This window comes from Aotus nancymaae, unplaced genomic scaffold, assembly GCF_030222135.1.
Source record: "Aotus nancymaae isolate 86718 unplaced genomic scaffold, 86718_ANA_hifiasm-v0.15.2.pri h1tg000010l, whole genome shotgun sequence".
NCBI lineage: Eukaryota > Metazoa > Chordata > Mammalia > Primates > Aotidae > Aotus > Aotus nancymaae.
In genome coordinates, this window is record NW_026988421.1 from 42,544,879 (window position 1) to 42,559,558 (window position 14,680).

Here is a 14,680-nt window from a genome sequence, read left to right on the forward strand (position 1 = left end):
AACATGGACACTGTTCTATGCATTGCTTTTTTCTACTTGCCTATGAGAGCTTTCCATACTAGCATCTAGTTTCCTTATTCTGTTGGCTCTGTTTTTGTACTACCATAGGATTCCATTGTATGGACATTGTGTAATTTAGTTAATCAGTGCCACATTGAAGGACATTTGGATTGATTCTGGTCTTTCACTGTTACAAAAATGCTGTATTTAATAACCTTGTGTGTATGTCATTTCATACGTGTGCAGGAATATTAGTAGAGTGAATTATCCAGGAGTGGAATTGCTAGATCAAAGGTTAGAGTGTTTATGATTTTGGTAGCTATTGCCAACTGGTTTACTCATATTCCTGTAATAAAGAGTGCCTCTTTTCCTATAGTTTTGCCAACAGAATGTTACGGAACTTCATGCCAACATGATAGGTAGAAAATGGTTATCTGTTTTTTTGTTTTTTTTTTTCCTTTTTGGAGATAACATCTCTCTCTGTTGCCCAGCCTAGAGTGCAGTGGTGTGATCAGTGCTCACTGCAGCCTCAAACTCCTGGGCCCAAGTAATCCTCCTGCCTCACCCTCCCAAGTAGCTAGGACTAGGAATGTACCACCAAGCCTGGCTCATTCATTAATTCATTCATTTATTTTTCACGGGATCTTATTGTGTTGCCCAGGCTAGTGTTGAATCCTGGACTCAAGCAATCATCCTGCCTTGGCCTCCCAAGGCTGGAATTACAGACATGAGCCACTGCACCTGGCCAAAAATGGTTATCTCATTAAAGTTTTAATTTGCATTCTTTAGGGATGGAATGAATATTGTATGTTTAAGAACCATTAGAATTTTTTTCTGTGAACTGTATATTCATATATATTGTCCATTTTCCTATTGTAGTACTCCTTTTCATAATAAATCTGTAGGAATTCTTGTGTATTTTGGAGATATACCCTTGGTATGATTGGAGAATATAGTTTTTTTATTTTATTGGGGTTTTCTTCACCCCCTTTATGGCTTCTGGATTTTGAATATAAATTTCAAGGCCTTTCCGTCTCCTAAGTTTATAAAAGAATTTTCCACACTTTCTAAGCTCTTGCTACCTATTTTCCAAAACTCAATAACTACATATAATTCAATAACATGGTATTCTTCTTTATCCCAAACTTGATATCTAAATCACTGTTAGAACTCACTATATAAGCTAATAAATCAAATAGATTCTGATAGTGAATAGGCCTTAGTAGAGACGCTACTTTTATCAAAATGCTTGTATTTGTATGGTTTCCCTCCTTCCTTGAATCACTATAAATCCTATGGCTAATTCTTCTCCAGCCGTGCCCTACTTCCACACTTCCTATATTTTTTCATTATATCTCATCTGTAAATATTTTAGTTTTATCTCTAAAAGGATTCTTTTTTTTAACCTAGTCTCATTGCCATGTTATACTTATCAAACAATTGACAATAAGTCATTATTTTCATTATCTAGTCTATGTACAAGTCTCTGATTATCTCTTTCTAAATGTCTTTATTTTTTTAACCATGTATTTGTTTGACTCAAGAGCCATATAAATTTCCTAATTTGCAGTTATTTGATAGTTTTTATGTTTCTTTTAATTTTTAGGTTATAGGTTCTTTCCTCATCTTGCTTCCTCCCCCGGCCCACCCTTTTAAAATTATTTACTGAAGAAACTAGGTTGAGTTTGTCCTGAATTTGTCCACAGTCTGGGTTTTGCTAATTGCAGAAGAGGAGTTGGTCAAGAGACCAGAGGAGGTTCGGGTTGGTGGGGAGGAGACACAGGACAGCACAGCTTTTTAGGTTCTTCCATCAGCTTGTATGTTCTACATTTAAATCTTTAACATAGTTGGAGTTTATCTAGATAGATGATATGCAGTATGAATCCAGCTTTAGTTTTGTTTTTCTAGATGGATATCTAGTTCTCCCAACACCATTTTTGTGTGTGTGTGACAGTCTTGCTTTGTCGCCCAAGCTGCAGTGCAGTGGCGTGATCTTGGCTCACTGCAACCTCTGCCTTCCAGGTTCAAATGATTCTCATGCCTCAGCTTCCCAAGTAGCTGGGATTACAGGCACAAGCCACCACACCCGGCTAATTTTTGTATTTTTTAGCAGAGATAGGGTTTCACCATGTTGGCCAGGCTGGTGTCGAAGTACTGAGCTCAAGTGATCCACATGCCTCAGCCTCCCATAATACTGGGATTACAGGCATGAGCCATCATGCCTGGCCCATTTTTTTTTATAGCCATCTTTTCCTCACTAGAGGTGCCACTTTTATCAAATTCTCATATGTATTGGCTGTGTTTCTGGAGTTTAAATTCAGGTCTTGGTCTTTTGTGTCTTTATGCACCAGCATCTTACTGTTTTAATTATTGAGGCTTTGTAAGTTTTAATATCTGGTATTTCTGGTGGATTCTCATTTTAAGAGAATCTTTTTGATGTTGAACTTTTCTGCCCAAAGGCATATGTCTTTCTGAGTTGTTTACTTTTGTGTTTTTCAGTAGTGTTCTAATGATTTATTTGTTTATTTATATTTTTTATTTTTTTTGAGACGGAGTTTCAGTCTGGTTGCCCAGGCTGGAGTGCAATGGTGCGATCTTGGCTAACCTCAACCTCCGCCTCCCGGATTCAAGTGATTCTCATCCCTCAGCCTCTCAAGTAGCTGGGATTACAGGCATGTGCCACCACGCCCGACTAATTTTTATATTTTTAGTAAAGACAGGGTTTCTCCATGTTGGTCAGTCTGGTCTCGAACTCTGAACCTCAGGTGATCTGCCCACCTCAGCCTCTCAAAGTGTGGTGGGTTTCCAGGTGTTTATTTATTTTTTAAAGAGATAGGGTATCTTATCAAGCAGAGTTCTGTGGAACTTAAAAGAGAGAGAGAGAGAGAGAGAGAGATAGGGTCTTACTTTGTTCTCACTCTGTTTAGTGTGAGTGTTTTTTAGGATCTCACTGTATTACCCAGGCTGAAGTGCTGTGGTGTGATCACAGTGCACTGCAACCTTGACCTCTTGGGCTCAAGTGACCCTCCCACCTCAGCTTCCCGAGTAGCTAGGACTACAGGCATGCTCTACCATGCCCAGCTATTTGTGTTTTTTGTTTGTTTTTAAAAAATTTTTTTTGTAGAGAAAAGGTCTCTCTCTGTTACCCAGGCAGGTCTTGAACTCCTGGCCTCAAGCTATCCTCCTGCCCTGGCCTCCCAAAGTGCTAGGATTATAGGCAGGAACCACCATTCTAGGCCTATTTTCTTAAAATATATCAAAATAACATATAGTGTATGCAAAAGTTTAAAAAACCTAGAAAATTACAAAGGTTAGATTAGTGGTTATGAATCATTTGTGGCGGGGAGCATGTCATAGAGCCCTTTAAGAATGAGATAAAAGTAGTCTTTTCTAAGAAAACTACATTATGTACATGAAACGTGTATAGTTTCAGAGAAATTCCTAAAATCCTCCATGTTTTTAGGTAAGGAACTTTGTTCCTAGATAAGAAATCAGTAAATTATATTTTGCCTTTTAATTGAATTTTTGATAACTCTTTCATAGAAACATTGTGTAATACTGGCACTTTGGAAGGCCAAGGCACCAGAGGTCAGGAGTTCAAAACCAGCCTGGCCAACATGGTGAAACCCTGTCTCTACTGAAAATACAAAAAAACTTGCTGGGCATGGTGGTGGGCGCCTGTAATCCCAGTTACTCTGGAGGCTGAGGCAGGAAAATCGCTTGAACCCAAGAGGCAGAGGTTGCAGTAAGCCAGGGTTGCACCACTGTACTCCAGCCTGGGCAACAGTGAGACTCTGTCTCAAAAAAAACATTGTGTAGTTGTAGTACTGTTTAGATAAAACGCAGTTGGTAAACCTTTAACTTTCACACTGGTGAAAAGTTTAGAGAAGAAAATAAAGGGGATAGTTAACAAGTTCTTTTGAATTAAGATGGCGCTGGTATGGCTAGAAATTTAACAGATATTAGAAGGTAGTTACTGATGATTTTGCAGAATTCAAGTTAACCAATACAGTTATTTAATTTAAACCATTTTAATGAAGGATCATATTGCATGACTAGAAGTTTATAACAGTTTTGAAATATAATATGGTCTAGTGTAGCTGGAGAAGATGCAGATGATTTACATATAGCTGATTAATGTGAATACAAGTGATGAAATTTAAACCCCTTTTCTTGTAACATAGCCATAATTTACACAAGTTATTAAGTTTTCACATTTAAACTTAAGAAGTTACTCATGTCAGTGCTGGGCATGGTGACTCATGCCTGTAATCCTAGAACTTCAGAAGGCCATGGTGGGAGGATCACTTGAGGCCAGGAGTTTGAGACAGGTCTGGGCAACATGATGAGACCTCATCTCTACAAAGAAATTTTAAAAATTGGGTGTGCCTGGCTACTCAGGAGACTGAGGCAGGAGAATCACTTGAGCTCAGAAGTTCAAGGCTGCAGTGAATGCTCCACTGCATTTCAGCCTGGGTGACAGAGCAAGACCCTGCCTCTAAAAAAAATAATAAGAGAAAGAAGAAATTACGCATGTCTCTAAATTTTAGTATTTAGTATTCTGCTTTAAACAGTACTGTCTTTGTAAATTCTTTTAGAATTCTATTTTTCATGGATACAGAGATTTTTTTTTTTTTTTTTTGAGACGGTCTCCATTTTGTCACCCAGTCTGGAGTGCAGTTGCACAATCTCAGCTCACTGCAGCCTTCCTGGGCTCAAGTGATCCTCCCACCTCAGCCCCCTGAGTAGCTGGGACTACAGGTACATGCTACCACACCCAGCTAATTTTTTGTATTTTTGGTAGAAATGGGATTTCACCATGTTGCCCAGGCTGGTCTAGAACTCCTGAGCTCAAGAGATCCACCCATCTCAGCCTCCCAAAGTGCTAGGATTACAAGCATGAGCCATCACGCCTAGCAGATACAGGGAATGTTTAGCATTCTGTTTCTTATTCATGAAAGCACAAAGTATTAGTCTCTAATTTGTTTTATGTTGCAAAATATGAATGCTCTCTGAATAATTGCTGACATGAGAACATCTCGTCATTTCCCACTGGTTGGTATTTATATGCTGAAGGCTTACTGCTACTTCTGTAATATCTGAAGAAAATTCATTTAATTTTGCTAAAATGCCTAAAATCAGTATCACAAATATTTATTTAGTAAACTGAGCACCATCATGCTTATAAATTGTGGAGCTGAATAAGGGTTTTTTTGTTTTTTTTTTTAATTCACATGAACTTCCAGACTTTGAGTTCTTCTTCTCTGAGTAAAAGATTGAAGGTTTTGAAATGATACTGTGTTCTACTCTTTTGCAATTCTTTATTGATAGGTACTCCTTAACATGGTTTGCTTACTTTAAGATAATGCAGTGACTTTGGCTTAAGGTTTTTAGTATAAAAAGAATTAGCACTGATAAAATTTATATACTATAAAAGTAGTTTGTCTGACTTTAAGAGGTAGCCCCTGAATTTACTTTTATATGATATAGCAGAAATGTTTGGTTTTTTTTGAGACAGCCCTGAGGGTCTTCTGCATTCTAAATGACCAGCCTGGTCATTCTAGCCAGACTGGAATGCAGTGGTACAATCTTAGCTCACTGTAGCCTTGAACTCCTTGGCTCATGTGATTCTCCTGCCTCAGCCTTCTGAGTAGCTAGACACACCCAGCTAATTAAAAAAATTTTTTGTTGTTGAGTTGTATTAGTTGGGTCTGTATTAGTCCATTCTCAAATTGCTGTAAAGAGCTACCTGAGACTGGATAATTTATGAAGAAAAGAGGTTTAATTGACTCACAGTTCCATAGGCTGTACAGGAAGCGTGGCTAGGAGGCCTCAGGAACCTTAAAATCATGGTGGAACGTGAAGGGGAAGCAAGCACATATTACCATGGCAGAGCAGGAGAGGGAGAGAGTGAAGGGGGAAGTGCCATACACTTTTAAGCCATCAGATCTTGAGAGAACTCACTATCATGAGAACGAGGGGGAAATCTTCCCCCATAATCCAGTCACCTTCTACCAGGTCCCTTTCCCAACATTGGGAATTAAATTCAACATGAGACTTGGGTGGGGACACAGAGCCAGACCATATCAGGGTCTCATCATGTTGCTTGCCCCAGCTGGTCTTGAAATACAATTATAAATGTAAAATGCTTATAGTACAGAGATGTTATTTATAAGTATACTATTAATGGTGGATATAATAATAAACAACTGCACATAAGTAAGTGCCATTCTTTCAAGCTGTTTTAAAGTCTGTTAACTTATTCTGCTATTGCTGCTTATACTCAAAACCTTTTTTAACTTGGGAATTGCCTTCAGAGTTGCCTAATGAAAAGAGTTCTCATTATTTCATGGTTAATCTAAAAGCTATTATCTTAGAACAAAATGAGCTACTTTAAGAGTGCTTGCTATGTGCCAAGCATTTTGGTGAGCTATACATTGTTTTATTTAATCCTCATTTCTCTAAGGAGTACATATTAGTCCTATTTTACAGCTGAGGAAACTGAAACCCAGAGAAGTTATGTAATAACTTGCCCAGGATTACACAAAGACGTGATGGAGCCTTCTCTTAACCATTAGGGTATGGTACCTCTTAATTAAATCTTGCTCCCCCCAGTGACTGGAGTCTTCTTTTCTTTGTTTTCTTATACTTGGTTGGTTCATCTAACTGTATCATCCTGTTAGGCGCAAGATTTGTGAGTGGGTGGAACATAGGGTGGCCCAACAATGGAGTGATCAAAAGATAGGAGGAAGTGTTGGATGTTTAATTTTTAACATCTCAGAGTATAGTTTGAAAAGCCTTTTAAAGTAGTATGTTAAATGTATGACATATTTCAAACATATAAACAAATAGCCATATTGTCTTCTACCCATATTTAATAGGCAATTTTAATATATTTCCATCATATCTTTTTTATTTAATTAAGTACAGCCTTAAGCAACCACTGGCCACCTCCCACTATCACCATCATTGGTAACCTGCTGTCCAGGAGTTGTTAGAGTTTATCAGTCCCGTAAATATATGTGAACAGATGCCTCATATATGTGTATAGGTATAGGTTATTTCTACTCTTTTACAAACAGTAGAAAAATAGATTCTTGTATATGTTTGTCTCCTTAAGGACATGTGAGAAGAGTTTCCCATTCACAAAAAATTAAAAACTACAAAGGAAAGAGAATAGAGAAGTCTGACTATAATCAGACTTAAAGCTTATATGTCACAGGATAACATGAACAAAGTGAAAAAACAAGCCATAACGAAAATGTTTGCAACCCTATATCCATCAAAAGACTAATATCTAAATTATGTACATGTATGTACATTAGATCACAGGTGCTGTCACCAGTCCTAACAACTCACTGATGTGGCAGTACATGAGACATATGTTAAAAATCTTCTAGTATTGTGAATTTGTCCATTTTTATATGTAATTATGTAAATTTTTGCTGTATATGTTTTGAGGCCATGTTACATGTATGTCTACAAGTACAGAGTTGTTATATTTTTCTAGTGTAATTTTTTTATCATTTTATAATGGCTTTTATTCTCAGTTATGCCTTTTGAGTAAAAATCAGATGTAACTAGATTTTCTTTGTTTTTATTTCAAATGTAACACAAAGCCTGTTTTTTTCTCTTCAGCATAAGTATGTCTATTATAAACCTAAAATAGCTACATTTTGGGTTTTTTTGTATAAAATCTTTTACCAGCCTAGTTTAGACTGTTTGCATTTGTGTTGATTACTCATAAATTTGGATTCATTCATTAATATTTTAATGCTTTCTATGTGTTATGCTTTTTCTTTACTTTTGTGTCCCCCTCTAGTCCTGAGTTCATTAATACTGCTCTTGTATTCTTTCTCCTGTTTTTCTCCCTTCGCTGTTGGTTCAGAAATTATACATTCTCTTTCTATCCTTTAGTGGTACCTTTGTTTTTTGACATACATAAATAAAATCTAAGTTAATAATATTTGTACCCTCTTTTTAATGCTGTAATTGTTAAAAGAATGCCTTAATGTAGATGTCTCCTCTGTCTTACATGTTCTTGTTTTTAGCATTTTAGCTCCACTTTGTTTCTGTGCCCCATATGATTATAATTACTATAATAGTGATTATTACTACTATTTATATAGCTAAAGTTTATTTAGATTTATCTGTGTGTTTACCATTTGCTTTGCTTATCATTGCTGCTTGCACTCCTGCCCCCTGGGTTCAGTTTTCTTTTTATCAAAAAGTATATGCTTTATCTTCATGTAACCCTCACGTTTAGGAATGAGAGAACACTGTCTCAGTTGCAGAGCTGGCAGTGTTGTCTCACCTTCAAATCTCTTTTCCTTGTGTAGAGTTGCTGTTCTTACTTAAACACTGTGTCTTCCACAAATACAAATGGGAATTTAGTAACTGTAAGGTGGTATTTCACATCAGTGGGGGAAAGTAAATGTTGCTGTGACAAGTGATGAGCTAAATAGGGGAGAAATATAGCTGGACCTCACTGTATTGTGTTCAAATCCTGGCTGACCTTGTTTATGCCTCCAGGTCTCATGATTCTTACCTGAAAATGAAATTGATAGTTTCTGAGAAGATTAAATTAGAATAATACATATTAAGTTACCCCAGTAAATGAGACATAAGAATTATTTACTAGATGGTAGTCATAGGTTTTTTCTTTCGTATTTTCTCTTCTTAATCTGTACATAATTTTAATGTGATTAGACTCTCTGAAGTCTATTATGTGACTAGAACAGTCATTTAGTTGGCTTTATGGTAAGCTAATGTTGGGGAGCAAAAGTATAGGGGCTAAATTCATATTGAGATAATAGAATACCTAGTATTACAGTTAAAATGAATGTTAAGAGGTTTTTTTTGTTTGTTTGTAATGGACTCGAGTTAATGATGTAGGCTGTTTGCAAAGTACTGTATGTTGAATATATTACAGAAAAATGTCACCTTGGTACCTTCTTGAGAGACATCAAAGTGAGTCCAATAGTGTTTGAATGTCTGTTCTTCCCCATCACTCTACAGTGTATCTAGTAAGAACTGTCTTAATCATAAAGACAAGTAATGAAAATTAGATTTCTAACTTCTAAGCTTTTATGGTTAAAAAAAGCTTCTAGAAACTAAATATACTTTAATATTTCTTCTCCCATGCTGTTATAATATGCTTAATTTTCTTTAAAATGGGTGTTTGGTAGTGTCATTTGCAATATATTTATTTTTGTTTTTTAAGCATGTTTTTATATTTGTTTAAGGTGGACAGGCATGTAGACCTGCTAGAAGTTGCCCAGGAAACAGATGGGTTTTCAGGAAGTGACCTAAAAGAGATGTGTCGAGATGCTGCCCTCCTCTGTGTTAGAGAATATGTTAATTCTACAGCAGAAGAAAGGTATGTTATTTTGACTTGATTTTTAATTTTTGTGAAAACCTTTTAGAGCTTTTAGGTTAGTTTCCTTTATTTTGCTTTATATTAGAAGCACTGCTTATGAAATAAAAGGTAAATTTGAATTCTCACCACCACCCCCAACTTTGTTTATTGCCAATTTTCCAAAGCAGAGTTCTAAAAATGAAGCAGGGCAGAATTGTGGGAAGGGTCTAGAATGAAGGAGGAAAAAAGCTGAATTTCTTCTGATTATCCATGGAAATTTCACATGTAAATGTGAGAGGAGTTGGAGGTATTGAGGACTAGACCTCAACTTGTTAATGAAAATGTATTTATTAAACAAAGAAACCATTTATCACTGCAGCAAATTTTACTTGAAACCAGTTCCAATAATTCAGCCCTGGTGAACCACCTCCTTTAAGGAAGCTTCCTAAAAGGCCACTTGTCCAGAACCAATGTTATACTGCATTTCTTTTCAGAATATCAACCTTCTGACAATTTCTGTGATTCTTGGTGAGCCCCCAGTGTACTTCTAGGGGTTGTGTTAAAGGAATTCAACAACTCTTATCTCTTTGTTTCTTGGTCTCCCTTCCTAGGATTTTCACTCCTTGCCTGTGGTATTCATATTATTTAGTTACAGTGTGTTGCCATAGCAAGCTTCACAAAACATGTTTTGTGGGCTTTTTTGGTGTAGAAAGGTCTGTGTGAATGCTACTGTGTCAACCAGTAGCTATGTGTGCAGTGGCTCTGGACTCATCATCATTAGTGCACCCTCAGAATCTACCTTCCAAAGGTTTTTATTTTTATTTTATTTTTGGAGATGGAGTTTTGCACTTTTGTCCAGGCTGGAGTGAAGTTGTGCAGTCTTGGCTCACTGCAACCTCTGCCCCCTGGGTTCAAGCAATTTTCCTCCCAAGTAGCTGGGGTGATAAGTACCTGGCTAATTTTTGTATTTTTAGTAGAGATGGGGTTTCGCCATGTTGGCCAGGCTGGTCTCAAATTCCTGACCTCAGGTGATTGACCCGCCTCAGCCTCCCAAAGTGCTAGGATTACTGACATGAACCACAGCTCTTGGCCAGGTTTTTATTGTTATATATAAGATTAGGAGGAGAAATAACCAACCTGTTAATAAATTTTGCTTATGTAAATTGCACTAATAATGAAAGATCTGTTTTTTTTTTCTGCCTCAAAGCCCTGAAAACTATATTTCAATTTGAAAAGTCTGACTAGTTTTATATTGCATACTGAATTTCATATTTTATAATTTTATATTTCAATATGAAAAATCTGGATGGACTTGGGCTATCATAATTTTTTCCTGAATGTTTTTCGCTGAATGTTTGTAAATTGCAAAGGAGCCATAATATTCTGAATTTTGTTTCTCATTGAAGTAGGGAGGATTTGGATTAGTTGGTCTTTATTGATAGTGAAGAACTTTACTCTCAATTTGTAAAAAACGAAACATGTATGTAAGTATAAACCTAGGAATGCTACTTTTTAATTCCATTTTTTATGGGAATAACTTGATTTTTTAAATTGGAATTATAATCCCATTTCAATAAACTATATAACATTTTTTACCTTATTGGGAATATTCTGTACGTATATTCTAGATGTGAAGTCTTTGACTGTAGCCAGTCATTTTAGCTTCCTACTTCTTAGCAGTCAGTACTTTTAAAAAATTCCTTATGATTTCTGTATGGGTAGATAATTCCTGGAAGAATTTATATGAAGCTGTTCATTGTGGTTGTCTTTGGGGTCTTGAATGGTGAAGAGATTTCATTGTTACACCCTTTTCTACATTTGAAAACAAAAATTTTTTTTACCACATGCATCTCTTTTAAATCTTGGTAAAATATTTTAGAGAGGTGTATTCTAAAGTTATTTGAGTATTTGGTGGTTTTGTTTGCATTTTAGCCATGATGAAGATGAAATCCGGCCTGTTCAACAGCAGGACCTGCATCGGGCAATTGAAAAGATGAAGAAATCAAAGGATGCAGCATTTCAGAATGTTTTAACACATGTTTGTTTAGATTAAGAGTGAAGATCATTTGTACAGTTCAGTGATCTAGTTTGGTGTGTCCTCTTATCAGTTAGTGGAAATAGAATGGAAGGAGTGCTCTTTAAACAATGAGGGAGCTTAATGTTTATGGTTTTATACTCTGAATTCTAAGTTATTGAGTTACAGTTGTCACATAAATGGTATTACTGTTCGTCAAAAATCATGAGGAGGAACAGTTGAATCCAGCCTGAACTTGGGTGCTTGTGTTTGACCTCTTTAGCCATATGTTGTACAGCCTTATAGAATCTAAGCTGGTCTTAAAAGTCATAAATGATTCATTGGTTCATTAGTGAGGAATGGGGATGTGGTTAGGTGCTGGTTCCTAGACATGTGAGTATGTGTTTGTGTGTGTGTGCATATGTGTATGTATATTAAATGTATATATCCACACATTTTATATTGACATTCTGTAGATATGTTTGAATACAGAAACTTTTTTTTACCCCAACTACTGAATCCAAGAGTACCAAATAATATATAGTAAAACTAAGGTTTAAGGTTGTGTCAAAAAGGTACAGTGATTCAGCCATTTCTGTTTGTCATTTGTTTCAGCCTTTTTTAAGTTGAATGTTTTTCTTTTTGCAGTTGATTAGTTGGATCCTCTGCATCTTACATATATACATGGGCTCAATTATTATGTTTGTCAGGAAATAAAAATACTAGTTAAATGATCAGCATTGAATGGTTGTTAGGCACTTGTGTGTTCAACACTGATTTCATCTTTCTGTAAGCATACTGAGTAGAAACTTTTTTTAAAGTATAAATTGATTTACATGAAAGTGGATTAGAAGGCCTTTCAAAAGAATGGGTTTGAAAAACCTCAGTGCCCTTTAATACATGTACATTTTTTTCCTTTCTTCATTTAATGTAACATATGTCTGTTCTAACTATGTTTCTTAAAAATTGTTTTAAGGTTATATGTTCTTTAATTATGGTCAAATATAATTTGGTCACCAAAAATGAAATAATAGTTTAACAGAAGTAGCTGTTACTAAGTGTGCTAAAAATACTCATTTTGTAATTAATTTTAGTTTTCTTAGTATATCATAAATTGTATCCTGGTCAAGTACAAATGTACACATCAAAATGCCCATATTGTATCTGTCTGTAGTCATTTGATGTGAATTATTTGTGAAATTGTTTTGTTCAAAATATTACTAACCAGAATTCTGTTATAGGCACCTAAACATGCAGCATGAGGAAATTGGCACAACACAATCTTGAGGTGCCTTCTGAATCATCAGATTAAATTATGCTTCATATGTTTTTGCTTTTTCTGTATTTCTTTAAAAGCTCTCAATCTTTATTCATGTGTTAATTTATCTGATAATGTCTCTCACAAGAATCTATTAGATCGTTTATTCTTCAGTTGCACTTTCAATGGTGGGGTAGAAGTTTCATGTGAACACTGGATAACAAAAAGCAAGTTATGGAAGATTGTGAAGAGGTTGGAAAAATTGAATACAAGATACCAAAAATGAAAAAAAAAGTGTCCCATTTTTAATAACTATCTTATACTATAATTTTATAAATGTGTAATAAAGGGGTCCCTCTTTATTGGTTGTTCTCCACTTAATCTTTGGTCTTTCTCAGTAATTTCAAATTTTCTGGGTTTTTTTGGTTTAAAACTTGTGTTTAGACTTTATCTTGCTATGGAGTTTTCATACTTTTATAGCACATATCCTAGTATCTAGTCATTTGTTTTAATGTGAATTTCAGTAATCACTTAACTTTAGCGAAAATAAGGAGTAATGTATACCGCCACATGTGCTTTCTTTTTGTCTTCTCTTAAATTCACAATGTCCAATAGGAGTGGTGATTAAATTTTTTTGTGGTTTTAATCATGAAACGAAGTTAGAGCAGTATACTAATCCCAGCAACCATGACTCATGTAGGCATGTTAAGACCATAAAGTAATTCAGGAAACTTTATTTTCCTGATTTTTAAGTAACTTTTAGTGTTATGTGACATCTATCTTCTGTTTTAGACATGCATTTCATATAGCAGTTGAATTCTAGATTCTAAGATAATTCATTTTGGGTAATACTTAACAGTACTGGATCTAGAATCAGACTTCCTGAGTTTAAACTCAGGCTCCCCATTAACTATGCGTCTGTGAGCCCCAGTTTCTCATCTGTAAAATGGGGCAACAGTGGCACTTATTTTAAAGGGTGGATAATAAGATAATGCATGTAAGGCACTCAGCATAGTGCCTGACACAGAGTTGCTGCTCAAACCTTAGCTGTCATATTAATATTGTCACTTTTGCACACTGATATACATGTCCTATTGACCAGGCTCATTCTTTAAGCATTCTCCAAGCTTAAACCAATTCCATAATCCCTAGGCCTGTACTCTAGGGATTGATACTGAAAGGACCACTTATGTCATGTTTCTCTAAAAGCATCATTGCTGTCAGACTTTTGATAAGTCTGATGTTTCTCAAGCTATTTCCAGGCCATTTTCTGTATAGTTTAGAAATGAAGTATTTGATTCAGTTCAGTATCTCCTTTACTATGTCTCTCCTTTTGATCTCAGCCAACTCCCCCACCTGCAGGTAAACCCAGCACTCATGATATTAAGAGCTCGGTTGGGGTAATCTATTCTGTGTGGATCATAATAACCTAACATTATTTAGTAGCTGTAACTTACAGGTTTAATGCTAGATGAGGATGTCTCAAGCTGTGCTTGTGTAAAAATGTCAGCTGCATCATCTCATTGGTACGAATTTTTTACTGGAATTATGTTATTGTGGGAAAATGTTAACAGATTTCTTCTGGATAAAGAAAATAAATTGGATGATATATATTTTATGTTTCTTTTTAACTTCTCTTGAAGTCAGAATATTGAACAGAATTCTGGTATACTGAATATATATAGTGCATGGCTGAAACTTCAGCACCAACTGGGTGCTTCAAATAAAGTAATAGAATAATTATATCTAGAGCTGACAGAAATCTTTACAGGGCCTTCATTATTAAATTTGTTACAGATTTAGTTATCAAAGATAGAGTTCTCTAATCTTTTTTTTTTTTTGTAGGGCCAAATTTCTCTTTATTTATAGCTATAGGAAAACATTCTGCCTAAATCATGATGTTCATGAAAATCATATTGATGAGAACTTGAACCTTATTAAATATAGGCTTCTAACCTAATTGATTAAAATGTGATTGTCATATATGACACAGATGCTGTGTGCAGATGATATCAAACGTAAAAGAAACCACTTAGCAATGTGAATAGAA

At 35.5% G+C, this 14,680-nt stretch overlaps 1 protein-coding gene across 2 annotated transcripts in view; it reads left to right on the top strand.

Annotated features, from left to right (window-relative positions):
* The window catches only part of ATAD1 (ATPase family AAA domain containing 1), a 64,968-nt gene extending 51,976 nt beyond the window's left edge, over positions 1 to 12,992 (top strand). For both annotated transcript variants that reach the window (XM_012467567.3, XM_012467569.3), the window contains exons 9-10: positions 9,246 to 9,379; positions 11,291 to 12,992. In XM_012467567.3, coding sequence (XP_012322990.1) covers positions 9,246 to 9,379; positions 11,291 to 11,411 — 255 coding nt within the window. In that variant the 3' untranslated portion in view covers positions 11,412 to 12,992. The remainder of the gene's footprint in view (positions 1 to 9,245; positions 9,380 to 11,290) is intronic.
* The last annotated feature ends 1,688 nt before the right edge of the window (positions 12,993 to 14,680 follow it).